At 30.6% G+C, this 13,934-nt stretch overlaps 2 protein-coding genes across 5 annotated transcripts in view; one reads left to right on the top strand and one right to left on the bottom strand.

Annotated features, from left to right (window-relative positions):
• The window catches only part of LOC130901383 (protein N-terminal asparagine amidohydrolase), a 30,291-nt gene extending 20,714 nt beyond the window's left edge, over positions 1 to 9,577 (top strand). For both annotated transcript variants that reach the window (XM_057812762.1, XM_057812763.1), the window contains exons 3-7: positions 1,067 to 1,132; positions 5,934 to 6,116; positions 6,498 to 6,706; positions 6,762 to 6,923; positions 9,388 to 9,577. In XM_057812762.1, coding sequence (XP_057668745.1) covers positions 1,067 to 1,132; positions 5,934 to 6,116; positions 6,498 to 6,706; positions 6,762 to 6,923; positions 9,388 to 9,513 — 746 coding nt within the window. In that variant the 3' untranslated portion in view covers positions 9,514 to 9,577. The remainder of the gene's footprint in view (positions 1 to 1,066; positions 1,133 to 5,933; positions 6,117 to 6,497; positions 6,707 to 6,761; positions 6,924 to 9,387) is intronic.
• LOC130901381 (glycerol kinase-like) overlaps positions 1 to 13,934 on the bottom strand; it is an 83,408-nt gene that overhangs the window by 43,275 nt on the left and 26,199 nt on the right. The gene's annotated exons all lie outside the window — the stretch shown is intronic.

The following is a 13,934-nucleotide window of genomic DNA, read 5'->3' as shown; positions in this document are numbered from 1 at the left end:
ATTTTTCAATATTATTAATTAAATTTGAATCCTTTTTTTGTTATTTCAGTTTATTTCGTTTGTTTGCCTTTCTTTTTATTTCCAATTCTTTCTTTCTTTTCGTTTTCTCACTTTCGTGAAGTTTACATCATTGTATCGTCCCAAATGCTGCAGAGGAATCTTTCCTATATCAGAACCAAATCATAAAGTTGGAAAAATTGATTTCCAGGATAATAAAGGAACTGAAAATCTATTTTAAAGAATAAAATGTAGATAAATTTGAAGGATATCGTTCATTTAATGATTTGTTCATAGAACATGAAATATAGACAGCGGTTTTGATTTTTTGGGTCTCATCAGTACAAAGAAATATCTCATCTAGTTCAATTATCAGGTTAGAAACAAATTGACTGAACATTTTCAAAGAAATTCGAAAGTATGTTTTGCAGACATTTTTTTTTATTAATTGAATTTAGATCTATTTTTTTGTTATTTCAGTTTATTTCGTTTGTCGATCTTTCCTTAATTTTTATTCTCGCCTCTTTCTTTCTTTTCGTCTTCTAACTTTCGTACAGTTCACAATATTCTATCACCCCACATGCTGCCAAGGAATCTTTCCAATATTGGAGGTAATCCGCAAAATCGCGAAAATTAATTTCCAGGATAATCAAGAAACTGAAAATCCATTTTAAAGAATTAATTGTAGATAAATTTGAAGGATATATTTCATTTGATGATTTGTTGATAAAAGATGAAATATAGACAGCGGTTTTGATTTTTTGAACCTCATCAGTACAAAGATATATTTATTCTAGTTCAATTATCGGGGTGGAAGATAGTATAAACATTTTTAACAAGATTTTGTATATTTTGGAGACATTTTTCAATATTATTAATTAAATTTAAATCGTTATTTTGTTAGTTGCGTTTATTTTACTGATTATTGAATTACTTATCAAATCAGAAATTTATTGTCAGCGGTTTTTTCTATAGAAATTATTAAAATTATTGAATGAATTTTTAGTAGACATTTTTTAATTATCCTTATAAAAAAAATATTTGCAGTAATAAATTTTTGTATTTTTAGAAAATGTTAGCATCCTCGGGGCAGACGATGTTACCACTTGCTTGATAGTAGTCGTAAGACATTCTGGTAAGTAATAATTGTTTAAATAATTACGAAAACAAATATAATAGGAAAAAAAAAAATGGAAATTTTCGTTGTTGTTCAGTTCTTAAATCCTAGTAGTCTGCCTCAATTTCCAATTCCCACGGTTTTTAACGCCATTAACTGATTAAATTTATTCAATTGAATATCATTATTTATAATTTAAAGTAGAATTGATTTGATTCTTTATTCACTATTATAATATTCGTCCGCCTTTCACCGATTGGAATTTTTCTATATAGAGTTATTTGATAAAGTGAAACACTTCACCTTGCATAAAGTTTATCAATGGCTAGTATTTTGTGAACTCATGCAATATTTGAGCGAAAAAATCAAGCAAAAACGGCAGCATTTGACTAAGAAGAAAGCGTTGTTTCATCAAGATAATGCACTAGATGACACATCCGTTATTGTAATGGCCAAAATTAATGAATTGCTACATTATGCAACCTATTCTCCAGATTCAGTCCCCTCGGATTATTTTCTGTTCCCAAATTTGTATAAATGGCTCAATGGCCAGAAATTTTCCAAAAATGAAGAGCTACACGATTCTTATTATGAAAATGGCATCGAACTTTTGAGCTGAAATAAAAATGAATATATTTTTTTTCATAATTTTTGTGTTTTCGTTCCTGGGCCACGTACTTCTGGTACCATCTTCGCAGATGGCAACGGATACGTAAATATGAAAGAGAAATTATCCAATATCAGCAAGACAATTAAATAAAGAGGAAATAATTGTAGATCCAGAAATACAGCAGCTGATAACTCAAACACTATATTATAGTATATTGTTATTGAGTAGGAATGTTTCTGAAGTATGAGATATTTCGAATAGTCGCGAAAAAAGCGATTTTCTCGACTTCTACTCGCCATATTACGCATTAAACAGTACTGAATCTATCGAGCTTCTCGAGTTACCTTCATAGAAAGAGCACGCAGAGTATTATCGTGTATACCAGATAAATATTAATACTGAATTTTTCATTTCCTACTTAAGTAATTTCGAAAAATAAAAAGATATTTTCATAAAAGAGTTATTGGTTATATCTCGACAAGAATCCTAACCTCAATATCGTTAAAATATCAAACAAAATTTATAAGTTCTAATTAAAATAAGCGTATACGTCATCGTCGGATAAAAATCTCTCTTGCAAGTCAAACTTTAAGGTAAGAAAAGTCGATAGGGATTAGATGTGGTAAATACGGTGGATGGTGAATGAAAAAATGCGTCTGACATCTTCGCATTGAATTAGGAATATTTTCCAAAAGAGTCGTATTATTAAAATCAATGTTAGAGTCTCAGTTCATTTTGTATCGTGACAAATGTTATAATATTTTCTTCTTCTGGATAACATATCAGTGGCGTTTGTTAATTATCTTCCGATTTTATTTTCATCTAGTGATAATTTTTATTGCCCTATATAAAGATCATCATCCCGTTTTCTTTTTTTAATTAAATTTAATGTGTGGTTATACGTGTAATAATTATATGGTACGGCAGAGAAAATTAGTAATTGTAGAACTTTAAATATCACGTATTACAGTAAAAAAAAACATCAACAACATCGGACATTCCTTTTTGTTATCATTATTATATTGGTTTCAGAAATAAAATTACTATTAAATTTTATTGTAAATTCTTTACATTGCGCCACACCTGGACTATCATTAAACGAGACTCTATAATTTCGAAATACGTGCAGTTAAATCTCTAATGACGAGATCTTCTTTTTCGATCTTATCGATATAAAAAACAATAAGGTGCTTGCATTTTTCAAAAAATATTTATTTTTTTGTTTATCTTATAAGTCTTGATATGAAATAATGTCGGAAAGTAAAGTATTTAATCAAAAGTTAAAAAATAATATCTAAACATTGAATTTAAAATCGCGCAAATTTCAAATTTTTAACTACATAAGAAAACGATTATCATTGGTTTGATAAAAACATTGAGCAGTTGTCTGCTTGATGATCACGAGGTTATCGTTGCCGGCAACGTAGCGGTGTACTGTTATAATACAGTTTTTATTCATTAGTTACGTATAAATGAAATATTTTCTATATATAAGTGAATTAATCTTTTTTAGGTTAAGCTCTTACATTATTACATAATCACGTTGAAAATTGAAAACATAATGAACTTAATTACTGTAAAATATTGGAATAAGTTGAATTTGAATCTAACTTACATTAAAATGATCCTGGTAACAAAAACGATTACATCCCGCAGGATCGTCAAAACAACACTTTCAAACCATTTTTTTTTTTGTATTTCTTGGCATTATAAAACTTTGAGGTGTTTTAGACGTGGTATTTTTATATCCTGGCACAAAACACGATTTAAATACCGTTTTTCGGATTAATCAAAATTTAATAATATTTTAGAATAACCTAGAGAATAACTGTCGTATTTACTTTGCATTATATGTTCAGTGTTTATTTTATACTTATGACGTCACGCAATATGGCGGCCTTACTAAAATCTTTAAACTACCTACTACAAAATTTTTGAATTTTCAATATTTTTTATCTCTATTAATATTGATCAAAGAATCTATTCTAAGAAACTATCCAAAACTATTTTTTGTCAAATCATTTACACTTTTATCAACTAAGTTATTTTTTTTTAATTTAAATAATTCTTGCTTCACTGCTCCAAGGTGTGTTTGAGACTCATTGAGAGTTTTTTTCCCCCAGTTTTCGGCAAATCTTGTGATAAATCAATGTTTAATAATATTTTAATATACCTGAATTACTGAAATCTTTAAACTACCTACAAAATTTTCGAATTTTCAATTATTTTAATAATTTAATAATTTTAACCTTGCAAGTAAGATACATAATGGCTAGTTATTTTGCCACAAGTAACAAATTTATGACTGTCAAAATCTGCGATAGACAGATCGATAGAATGACATAATCATGGAGCTAAAACAAGATTTTATGAGCACGGATCCTATTAATTTTGAGACATCGAGTGTTGAAGTATTAAAGACAATATGACAACATTTTTAAAAATGTCGAATGTTTAATTGAGGGAAAAACTTGTTTTTCGTGCAAAAATACAAAATGTACATGAGAGACATAAAAATCTATTAACTATACCTCAGCATAAATATATAAGTATGCCTTACTGAAATGTTTAAACTATCTACAAAATTTCTGAATTTTCAATAAATTTTTTTTCTCTATTAATATTATCGAAGAATTGAAAAAAATTATAATAAAAGTTGTATATGAACTATCCAAAACTATTTTTTTGTCAAAAGATGCATCATGTGTCTATTTGCAATTATAAAATTTATCGTTTTACCACAGAGTAGACCAGACTAGAATTTTTAAGAATAGACTGGACGCTTTTCTATTTTCTAATTAAATCTTTTTTTTTTCTTGTAATTTTTAATTTTCTAACTAGGTACTTTAATTACTTGATTTTTGTAATATATATAGTATATTTCAGGGCTTACTCCATACCTTATTGTAATAATAATAATAATAAACAACAAAAATTTTTGTTTAATGCTTGAATCATTAGACAACATATCTCTTTTCCAAAACAGTCTATAAATCTGGTTACAAATTATTGATTGCATTCAGAAAAAAGTACTTTTCCATCAGGATAACATTTTGGGGATAATATGGGTAACAAAAAAAGTTAACCATCATTTTGTGGGTTTGAAAAATTTAGAGTATCTCTGGACTAAATGTATTTAAAGGTTGCCACTTAAATTTTGCCATAGACAAATATTTATAATTGGATATGGCTTTATTGTTTTCCAAAATAATCTCCGTTATTATCAATAAACTTTTGAATGCGTTTGAGGCAATCTAAGAAGAAATTATTGCGTTCCAAACGGCGGATTACCACCGTCTTCTGCGATTGATTTCCTTGATTTTCCCGAACACTTCTGGCAACCAAATGCTGGTGTACCATTCAGAATTGACAGTTCTACGTTGCTCTAATGGAACGGTAGCGATATGTCCAGTTATTTCGGAAAAACAGGCGATCATTTGCTTCGAACAACTTTTGTTGGGTTTGGCTCGTCTTGAAAGACCCATACAGTCGATTTTAGTTTATTTTCGGGTTCGTATACACAGATCCATGATTCGTCACGATCTTTTGAAGTACCGCGATTGAATTTTTTAATAATTTCTTTGCACCAATCGACACGAGGTTTTTTTGACCGATTGTCAAATTAAGCGGTGTACAACGCGAACAAATCTTTTTGACAGCCATGTATACGAGTGGAATTAACGCCTCAATCTCACGGTATGCCACATGACGATATTGCAATATTAGTTTGCGTACAGCATCGATGTTTTCTGGCACAACAGCTGATTCAATTCCATTTATTGACCAAGATGAATGCTTCAAGTATATTCTCAAGTGGCGCTCGTATGACAACATGTTTTGAGTAAGTTCACCATTGGAATTGTCAATTTTACTATGGCAATATCAGATTTGAGATAGTTGCAACCATTGTACTGAACACATTGCTTATTTCTACTACCACATCTGTCTGAAGCCTTAGAGGGTCTGCTTAATCTACTTTCCTAATGGATTTTAAGACGCCTACAGGCTAATCTAAACAAAAATATTGAGACCAGGAAATCAGACTGGTCATCTAAAAACTCTAAAGTTAATAAAGCTACAAAGCAATGATTTACTAATGGAAAACTATGCTTTAAACTGAAGGTAACGTGAAAAAGTGTAATTATGAGTATTCGTATGGTGTAGTATCAAATGTTTCAGCATGTAATAACGATGATGTTATTTTCTTAGGATCGGGAGCGGTAGCGATGGCTCATCTCGATGGCTCAGGCACCGATGAAGCTGTTTGCACAATGGTGCAAAGAGTTCAAGAGCTCGCGTTGGGTTATCCAGAAGGGAGAATAGAGCTTCAATTAATTGGTGGTTTCAACGATCCCAGACATTATTCCGACGAAATATTCTATAACGTCATAAGTGAGTTATTGAAATGTATTTTTAGGAAATCGTTTTAATATAATTGGAATAATTAGTATCGAATTTCTGTTCATTAAACGGTAGTTTCATGTTCAAGATCTAATAAACGTGGCAATACTAAACTATCGATTTCAATATCAAGTTATATATAGTATAGCGACGAAATCCACCCCTACGAATAGTTGCGTTTACGTACTAATCCATGCAAAGGTGAATTTTCTTTTAAGACACCTAGTGTTCAATAAAAAGTATCAATAAGCAAAAAGAGAATGATTGGAAGAAAGTGAAGGAATTGTACTTTTCATAGAACTACAGATTAGTCTCAAAAATTTACGATAGTACTTTTAAAAAACCGTTTGTACTTGGAGTTATGTATTTTAGATTCGTTCCACAAACATCCCATAGAAATCGACTTGACCCTTGCGTGTACAGGTGAATTGAACACTACAGTTAGAGGTGGAATTCATTGGCCAATTATTTACGGAGTCGGATTCAACGTTAAAACTGGCGAAATTTTTCCGGCGACCTTTCCAGACAAAGGTCCAGATCATTCGTTAAGATGCGCCAGATATCTTACTGGAGTCCCTCAGGTAAATAAATGTTTGAATTTATTAGAAAAACGTTTTGATATAAATTTAAACGCAGGTCTTGGACATATACGATTATTCTCTTGGAATGTTACGAATAGGACCGTTCAATTACGAACCGTTAAGAGGCGTAGATTTATGGTTAGAACAAAGCGATGATTTCATACTGCAGCATCTGTCTACATCGCCGGAAGTACAACCGCCGCATTTCGTAATGCAGGTTTGTTCTGATCTTTAATTAAGTTTATATTGAGATATTGAAGTTTTAATAAGTTTACAGTTAATCACAATGTCATAACTTTATATTGCTAATATTTTATCCAAAGAAATAAGAACTAAAGGAACGATTATATGTCCAATATTTTTGCAGTGACTACGGAGACCCAAATATGCAAAAGAGAAACCCAACATACGCAAATCAGTCAACCAATAAATGTTTTTCGAAATTCTGGATTGAAAATTTTCAATATAAAAATATTTTTTCAATCATATCATCTCTTATCTTGGGTGTTTTGGTGAAAACGAGAACTTGAATTAAGTTTATATTGAGATATTGTAATTTTAATAAGTTTACATTTTATCACAATGGCATAACTTTATATTGCTAATATTTTATCCAAAGAAATAAGAACTAAAGGAATGATTATTTGTTCACTATGTTTGCAGTGACTGAGGAGACCCAAATATGAAAAAGGGAAACCAAAAATACGGAAATCAGTCAGCCAATAAATGTTTTTCGAAATTCTGGATTGAAAATTTTCAATATAAAAATATTTTTTCAATCATATCTCTTATCTTGGGTGTTTTGGTGAAAACGAGAACTTGAATTAAGTTTATATTGAGATATTGTAATTTTAATAAGTTTACATTTTATCACAATGGCATAACTTTATATTGTTAATATTTTATCCAAAGAAATAAGAACTAAAGGAACGATTATATGTCCAATATTTTTGCAGTGACTACGGAGACCCAAATATGCAAAAGAGAAACCCAACATACGCAAATCAGTCAACCAATAAATGTTTTTCGAAATTCTGGATTGAAAATTTTCAATATAAAAATATTTTTTCAATCTTTATCATCTCTTATCTTGGGTGTTTTGGTGAAAACGAGAACTTGAATTAAGTTTATATTGAGATATTGTAATTTTAATAAGTTTACATTTTATCACAATGGCATAACTTTATATTGCTAATATTTTATCCAAAAAAATAAAAACTAAAGGAATGATTATTTGTTCACTATGTTTGCAGTGACTGAGGAGACCCAAATATGAAAAAGGGAAACCAAAAATACGGAAATCAGTCAGCCAATAAATGTTTTTCGAAATTCTGGATTGAAAATTTTCAATATAAAAATATTTTTTCCATCATATCATCTCTTATCTTGGGTGTTTTGGTGAAAACGAGAACTTGAATTAAGTTTATATTGAGATATTGTAGTTTTAATAAGTTTACATTTTATCACAATGGCATAACTTTATATTGCTAATATTTTATCCAAAAAAATAAGAACTAAAGGAATGATTATTTGTCCACTATTTTTGCAGTGATCTTTTATTAAGCCCCACAAATAAAAATCTGTTAGGTCTGGAGATCTGGATAGTGAAATAAATCAACTTCTACGTCCTATCGATCTTAGCTGGTAGACAAATTTTTAGATATCGACATGACGTTTTCGCTATTTTATATTCCTCCAAATATAAGCAACTAATATCGTTTCTTCGTAGTGTTGATTTGGCTGGTATATTGAATTTTTATATGGTGACATAGGTCTCGGTTGAAAATGTCTTGTTCGTTCAGCTCTTTGATCATTGATTGATAATTTTGTTCACTATCTAACAGATTTTCATTACGAACGGGTGAAAATAACGGTTTGTGGAAGTTATATTCGAAATTATCGTCAATGACGAGAAGGTGAAATGTGGTTAAAGCAATTTACTAGTACATTTCTATTTGTAGTGACTTGTATTGCTCGCACGGTCTTAGGACTTTGGTAGGTTTGCAGCTAGCTACATTTGATCTCTAGGAGAGGGCAACTGCCACCCCTTGGCGACGCCCTTATTATCCGCGCTGTTATTTAAAAAAACACTAATAAAACACTCGAGTGCAAAAAATCTTGAATATTATTACTTAGATACGCAAAAAATAACCGTTATGGACTACAAATTCTTTTTTACTAACTACTCCAAGCGATATGACTCAGTAACGTGCCGAGCAGTTATGTGAAAAAAATCCAAAACATTCTAAAAAGTAAAACGGATAAAGATCAAATTACGTAAATAACTGTCAATATTGTTTATAAAAAATATGAATATTGTAAACATCAAAATAATGAATCTAGTTAATTCAATGAAAGTTTTTTAAAAATATATTTTCAAAAGTAAAATCTTTAATTCGTGGTGAATATATGCTCGCCGGGCGAAACTCGATCGGCGCTGGTGACGTAAGCAAGCGATTGGCGCGTTGCAGGAAGAAATAATGGCGGAGTGAAAAAATACACTTTTAATAATTTAAATTGTAAAATTTATGTTACGAAGTGCTTAATCATTTAAAAATTTAAACCAAACATCATTTTCAGACCCTAGAATCCTTCCTTACGTTCTTACTTCTTTTGATATGTGTAATAAACGTGACTATTAGATAAAAAATGCGTAAACAATTTTTTTTATAATGTTCTAGATTAGAGCTACGCTGAAATACATACAAGAAAACCAGTTTCCCGCAGTGACCGTCTTCAGGGATAATCGTCCTCACTATTTTAGACGGGATGAACATTCTGGCAGCTGGGCACCTATTAGATTTTAATTTTAGAATACCCATCATTGTTTTGCTATGTAATTTGTTATTTAATACGGAAATACTAAAATAAGCGAGGTACATCGTTTATTATTATTTATATATAATTTTTTTTATTTTTATTCCTCTTTGTGCATATTTTCTAGTAAATATCTAAATAAATAAGTACGTATTGTGAATGTTTTATTAATTTATAAACTACACGAGTTTAAATGGTTTTATACTATTCAGTTTTTTTGTTTGTGGAAACTACTGATTATTCAACTTTTGAGTTTTGACCTCACAATTTAATCAAACTTTGTTAGTTTGTTTGCCTAACTATCAGGAACTGTGGACTGTGCAATTATATAGTGTCCAATAGGCGTCGGACAGGATTATTAAACTTTAGGAAATTGAGAACAAATAAATGTATATACCAGGGGAAATAGAAATATTAGATCGAGCAATTGGGATACATAATAGTATTCATAAAATTAAAACGAAAAATAGGAATATATGACTACAGACATTTTAAATAATATTACAGAATAAATTACATTATGGTTTATAGATTTTTTATAACCATAAGATGTACTGAACAATATAAAAACGGTTTGAACTGGCCAAAAGCCCAGTTTATTAAATATTACACAGTCGTATTATTTTTTTCTCAGTAAGTACCTACAAATAAAGGTGATCCCGTCTCTAGGATGGATAGAAAACTGAAAAATATTTGAGGTTGGTTCAGTAAGAAATTTTCGTAACGCCACATACATTATTTACGATTTTGTCACAATTACTGGCAACATTGTATTAAAATTTTATACGATTATCTTTTGAAAGCTGATACATCCAATGAATTTGTTTTTTTGTCTGACTCTCATAGAGGGCGCTAGTTACACGGTTCGTACCAAGTAGTATTGAACATAACTTTTTCAATATTAGACTTATTGAGCAAAATTTCAAGTGAGTTTAAGCATCATGTAATTTTACACCAAAATGTTAGTCTTGATAAAACTCGATACTGTGTACCGTTTTCAGAGTATTTTGTTTTGAAAATTATCAAGTAATAACTGATGCTGGTATAAAGTATTGATAAAGTTATCGATAAAACAGATTCCTTTTAAAAATTGGAACTGGGGGATTCTATTTTTTGTAACGTTTCACATAATTCCTGTATAATCAGTATAGAATCTCGTTTTTAAAAGTTAAATAACATTTTGTACTTAGAAAACCCCAAATATTTTTGGTAATTTTATACTTTCACGGTCCCCTCGTTTTTTGGCTCTAGAAAATGGAAAAATCAACCGATTTCGATGAATTTTTTTTAAATCTTCGTTTTTACGGCGGATTTACGAAAAAAAATATGGGAAAAAAAAAATTAAAACTTATATTGGTTAGGTTAGGTTACGAGGGGGGTTTGTGCTAAAAATTCAGAACAAATGTTCATATTTTTTAGTCTGTTTTAACCCCCCCTCTAAACGCCCCTTGCCCCACTCCCAAATCTCTTTAACAGTCAACTTTAGTAAGATACCATTTTTTTGTTGGTAAAAATTTGGTGAAAATTTTCAATTTTTCAAATTTAAATTTTAATATTGTACACTCGATTACAATTAGTGATTTTAAGAATGTTTTTGTTCATATAACTTTAATGATTACTCAATAAAAAAGGTACAAACGATTATATGGGAGAAAAAGTCAATTTCAAGAGAAATTTTTTTTATTTTTAATTGTAAAAACATGATAAATCAAAATTTTTGTATAAATTTTTTTCAATTTGTTCGTTTTTTGGTGTAGATTATGAAAAAAAAATATATCAACTTCATTTGATTATTTGGAAAACAGTTATCAACAATTATACGTGGATGAATGAATTTTTTTCGTAAAGCCGCCGTAAAAACAAAGATTTTAAAAAAAATCATCGAAATTGGATGATTTTCCGATTCTCTTGAGTCAAAAAACGAGGGGATCGCGAAAATATAAAATTACCATATTGCTCAGTTTTCTATCTATCCTAAAGAGAGGATTATCTTTTTCTAAAACACCCTGTATAGTGAATAAAAGTTAGAAATTCACATAAAAAATGATTTTAGTTTTTTCCTTATAGTGAGGGGGTGCAAGTTGTGTTTAGTTTAGTTGCAGCTTGCAAGGTGCAGTTTGCAATCTAATTTCAGAGTTATCAAAGAAGAGATATGGGGCGAGTTTCAAACAACACGTAAGGCTCCAGGAAAACTATTTCAAACAGAAAATCATTTGAAAGAAAGACTTCAAATGAATTCTTCCAAAATCAATTCCAGAAGACAACTATGCGAGGATCAATCAATATTTCTTAAATACGCACGGCACTCATACCAAATTAAGAAATGAAAAATAATGTTTACTCTCCGTATAAAATTTGGTAAACATCTAAAAAATCGTCAGTCCACGTGGACTCATAATCTCCACTGTTTACCAATGAAAACATCAAATCGTAAACATAAATGCATTTCTATTGGCCGAAGTCGTATTTCTTCGAAATATTCCTGATAGACAGTCTGCGATAAACAGTGGCGTGGCTGGGTGAGATTCATTTAATTCATAAATTTCTTCAAATAAATATAAATATGGCGTTCTTTAGACCATGGGCGAATTAAACCAATGAAATTGTGTAGTGAGAATACAGAATTTGATAATAAATGTTTAGATATACAAACACAGCAAGTTATTTGACTACCATTATTATTTAGGAATTGAAATGTTATTTTTTTCTTTTGTTTGAATGAATTTATTTTCCTTTATGGTTTTTGCTTTGAAATTTCGTTTTCCGGGGAAAAAACGAATGGGGTACAAAAAAGACTCATTTAACGTCTGATACCCTGTTTAAACCAAACGCCCTTACATGTTCTTTTTTAGGAAAAAATTTGAGAAACTGGAAAAAAGCAGTTAATCATGCAATGAAAGAAGAGGAAGTATGTTGGACAATATGACTGATGAAATGATTACTTGTACTCATTTAAAAGTCAGAACAGCTTCACACCTTGCTGGAAATCATCAATTCGTTATTATTTCTGATCGACGGTGAGCTCGCATGGCACCTACTTGGAACAGAGCTCTCGCAAACCCAAATATCTTAAATCAGATTCATTTTACGGTTATACTGATTTATTTTGTGGACTTTATGGTGCTAATAGCGTCTTTGGGGCGTGTATCGTCCATAATGCTCATTTAGCTTTGTGCAAACTTAGCAAACCACTTCTCTAAATTTATTTTACTGAGTCAAAGTCCGGATAATGTTTATTGAGTCAAAGATAATTTCAATAATATTTTTTTGCCAACAAGCGATTTTTTCGAAGCTATAGATCACAAATTTACAGTTAGAAGGCTGCAAATTTATACAACGTGTCTTTTGAAGGTAAGTTCTTGGTCACTAGGTGAGTTGGATATTGAGGGGTGTTTAAAACCCGGGCCTGTTTCGGTGGATTATGCCTTCCTTATCCTTTTTTAGCACCACTGATATTGCGGCGTGAAAAAACACATACGTACCAATGCTTTAGGGGGTAGTAAATTTTGTAGTTTCAGTTTGCTCAGAGTCCTCGAGAGGAATAGGAGGATTTGTCATCTTCGCTGGTGATCCTGGCGAGAATAATGATAATAATTTATGAAATTATTGTATTTATACTGATACTTATTAATTGAGCGAAATTTCTAATTAATCTGACATTTGGAAGTTCCCGAAATAGAGTTTAGAGGTTCTTTGAATTAAGAACCTGGTGAGTAGTTTAGTTTTCAGGTTACTAAAGGGATTATTCCCAAAGTTGTTTATTAAAATTCAAAAAACTGATTAACAAGAAGAAACTGCTCAAACCAGAACATCTGGATATGGAATATAACACCGGAAATAATTCTAGCCTTAGGGCCAACTGGATACGAATTTTCGAAATTTTCTTGAAAGCTGCCGAAGCTCTCAAAACAAACACCCTTATCAATTACGTTCGCCCAACTGTATTTGGAAACATAAATGAATATTCAAGCCATGAAAATGCCATCATCACTTTGGAGAATTTGTATATCAAGTCTAAAAATGAAATATTTGCCAGAGATTCCTTGTCTTCCAGAAAGGAACATACTGATGAGTCGATAGATCAATATGTGAGTAAGTTTTGAAACAGTAGAGATTGTTAGTTCCAAGTTATTTCTTCTGATAGAAACAGAGACGATTTTCTACGAGATTCTTCCATAGCAGGTCTAAATTCATCATGTATAAAGGAAAGACTTTTGGAACACAACACTCTAAATCTGTCACAAGCTAGTGATTCTGCTAGGTCGCTGGAAATGGTACAACAGCATATCACAACTCATCTAGTTTTCAAATCGATTCTGCTGTTCTTGACCCACATAATTCTAATTCTACGTTAAGTACCAGAATTGATGAATACGAGCTTGCAACTACCGCCGCCTTTCGTAAGTGCTAT

The sequence above is a fragment of the Diorhabda carinulata genome, chromosome X (genome assembly GCF_026250575.1).
Source record: "Diorhabda carinulata isolate Delta chromosome X, icDioCari1.1, whole genome shotgun sequence".
Classification (NCBI taxonomy): domain Eukaryota; kingdom Metazoa; phylum Arthropoda; class Insecta; order Coleoptera; family Chrysomelidae; genus Diorhabda; species Diorhabda carinulata.
The sequence above is the reverse complement of the archived record's forward strand: the minus strand, read 5'-3'. Positions and strand labels throughout refer to the sequence as shown.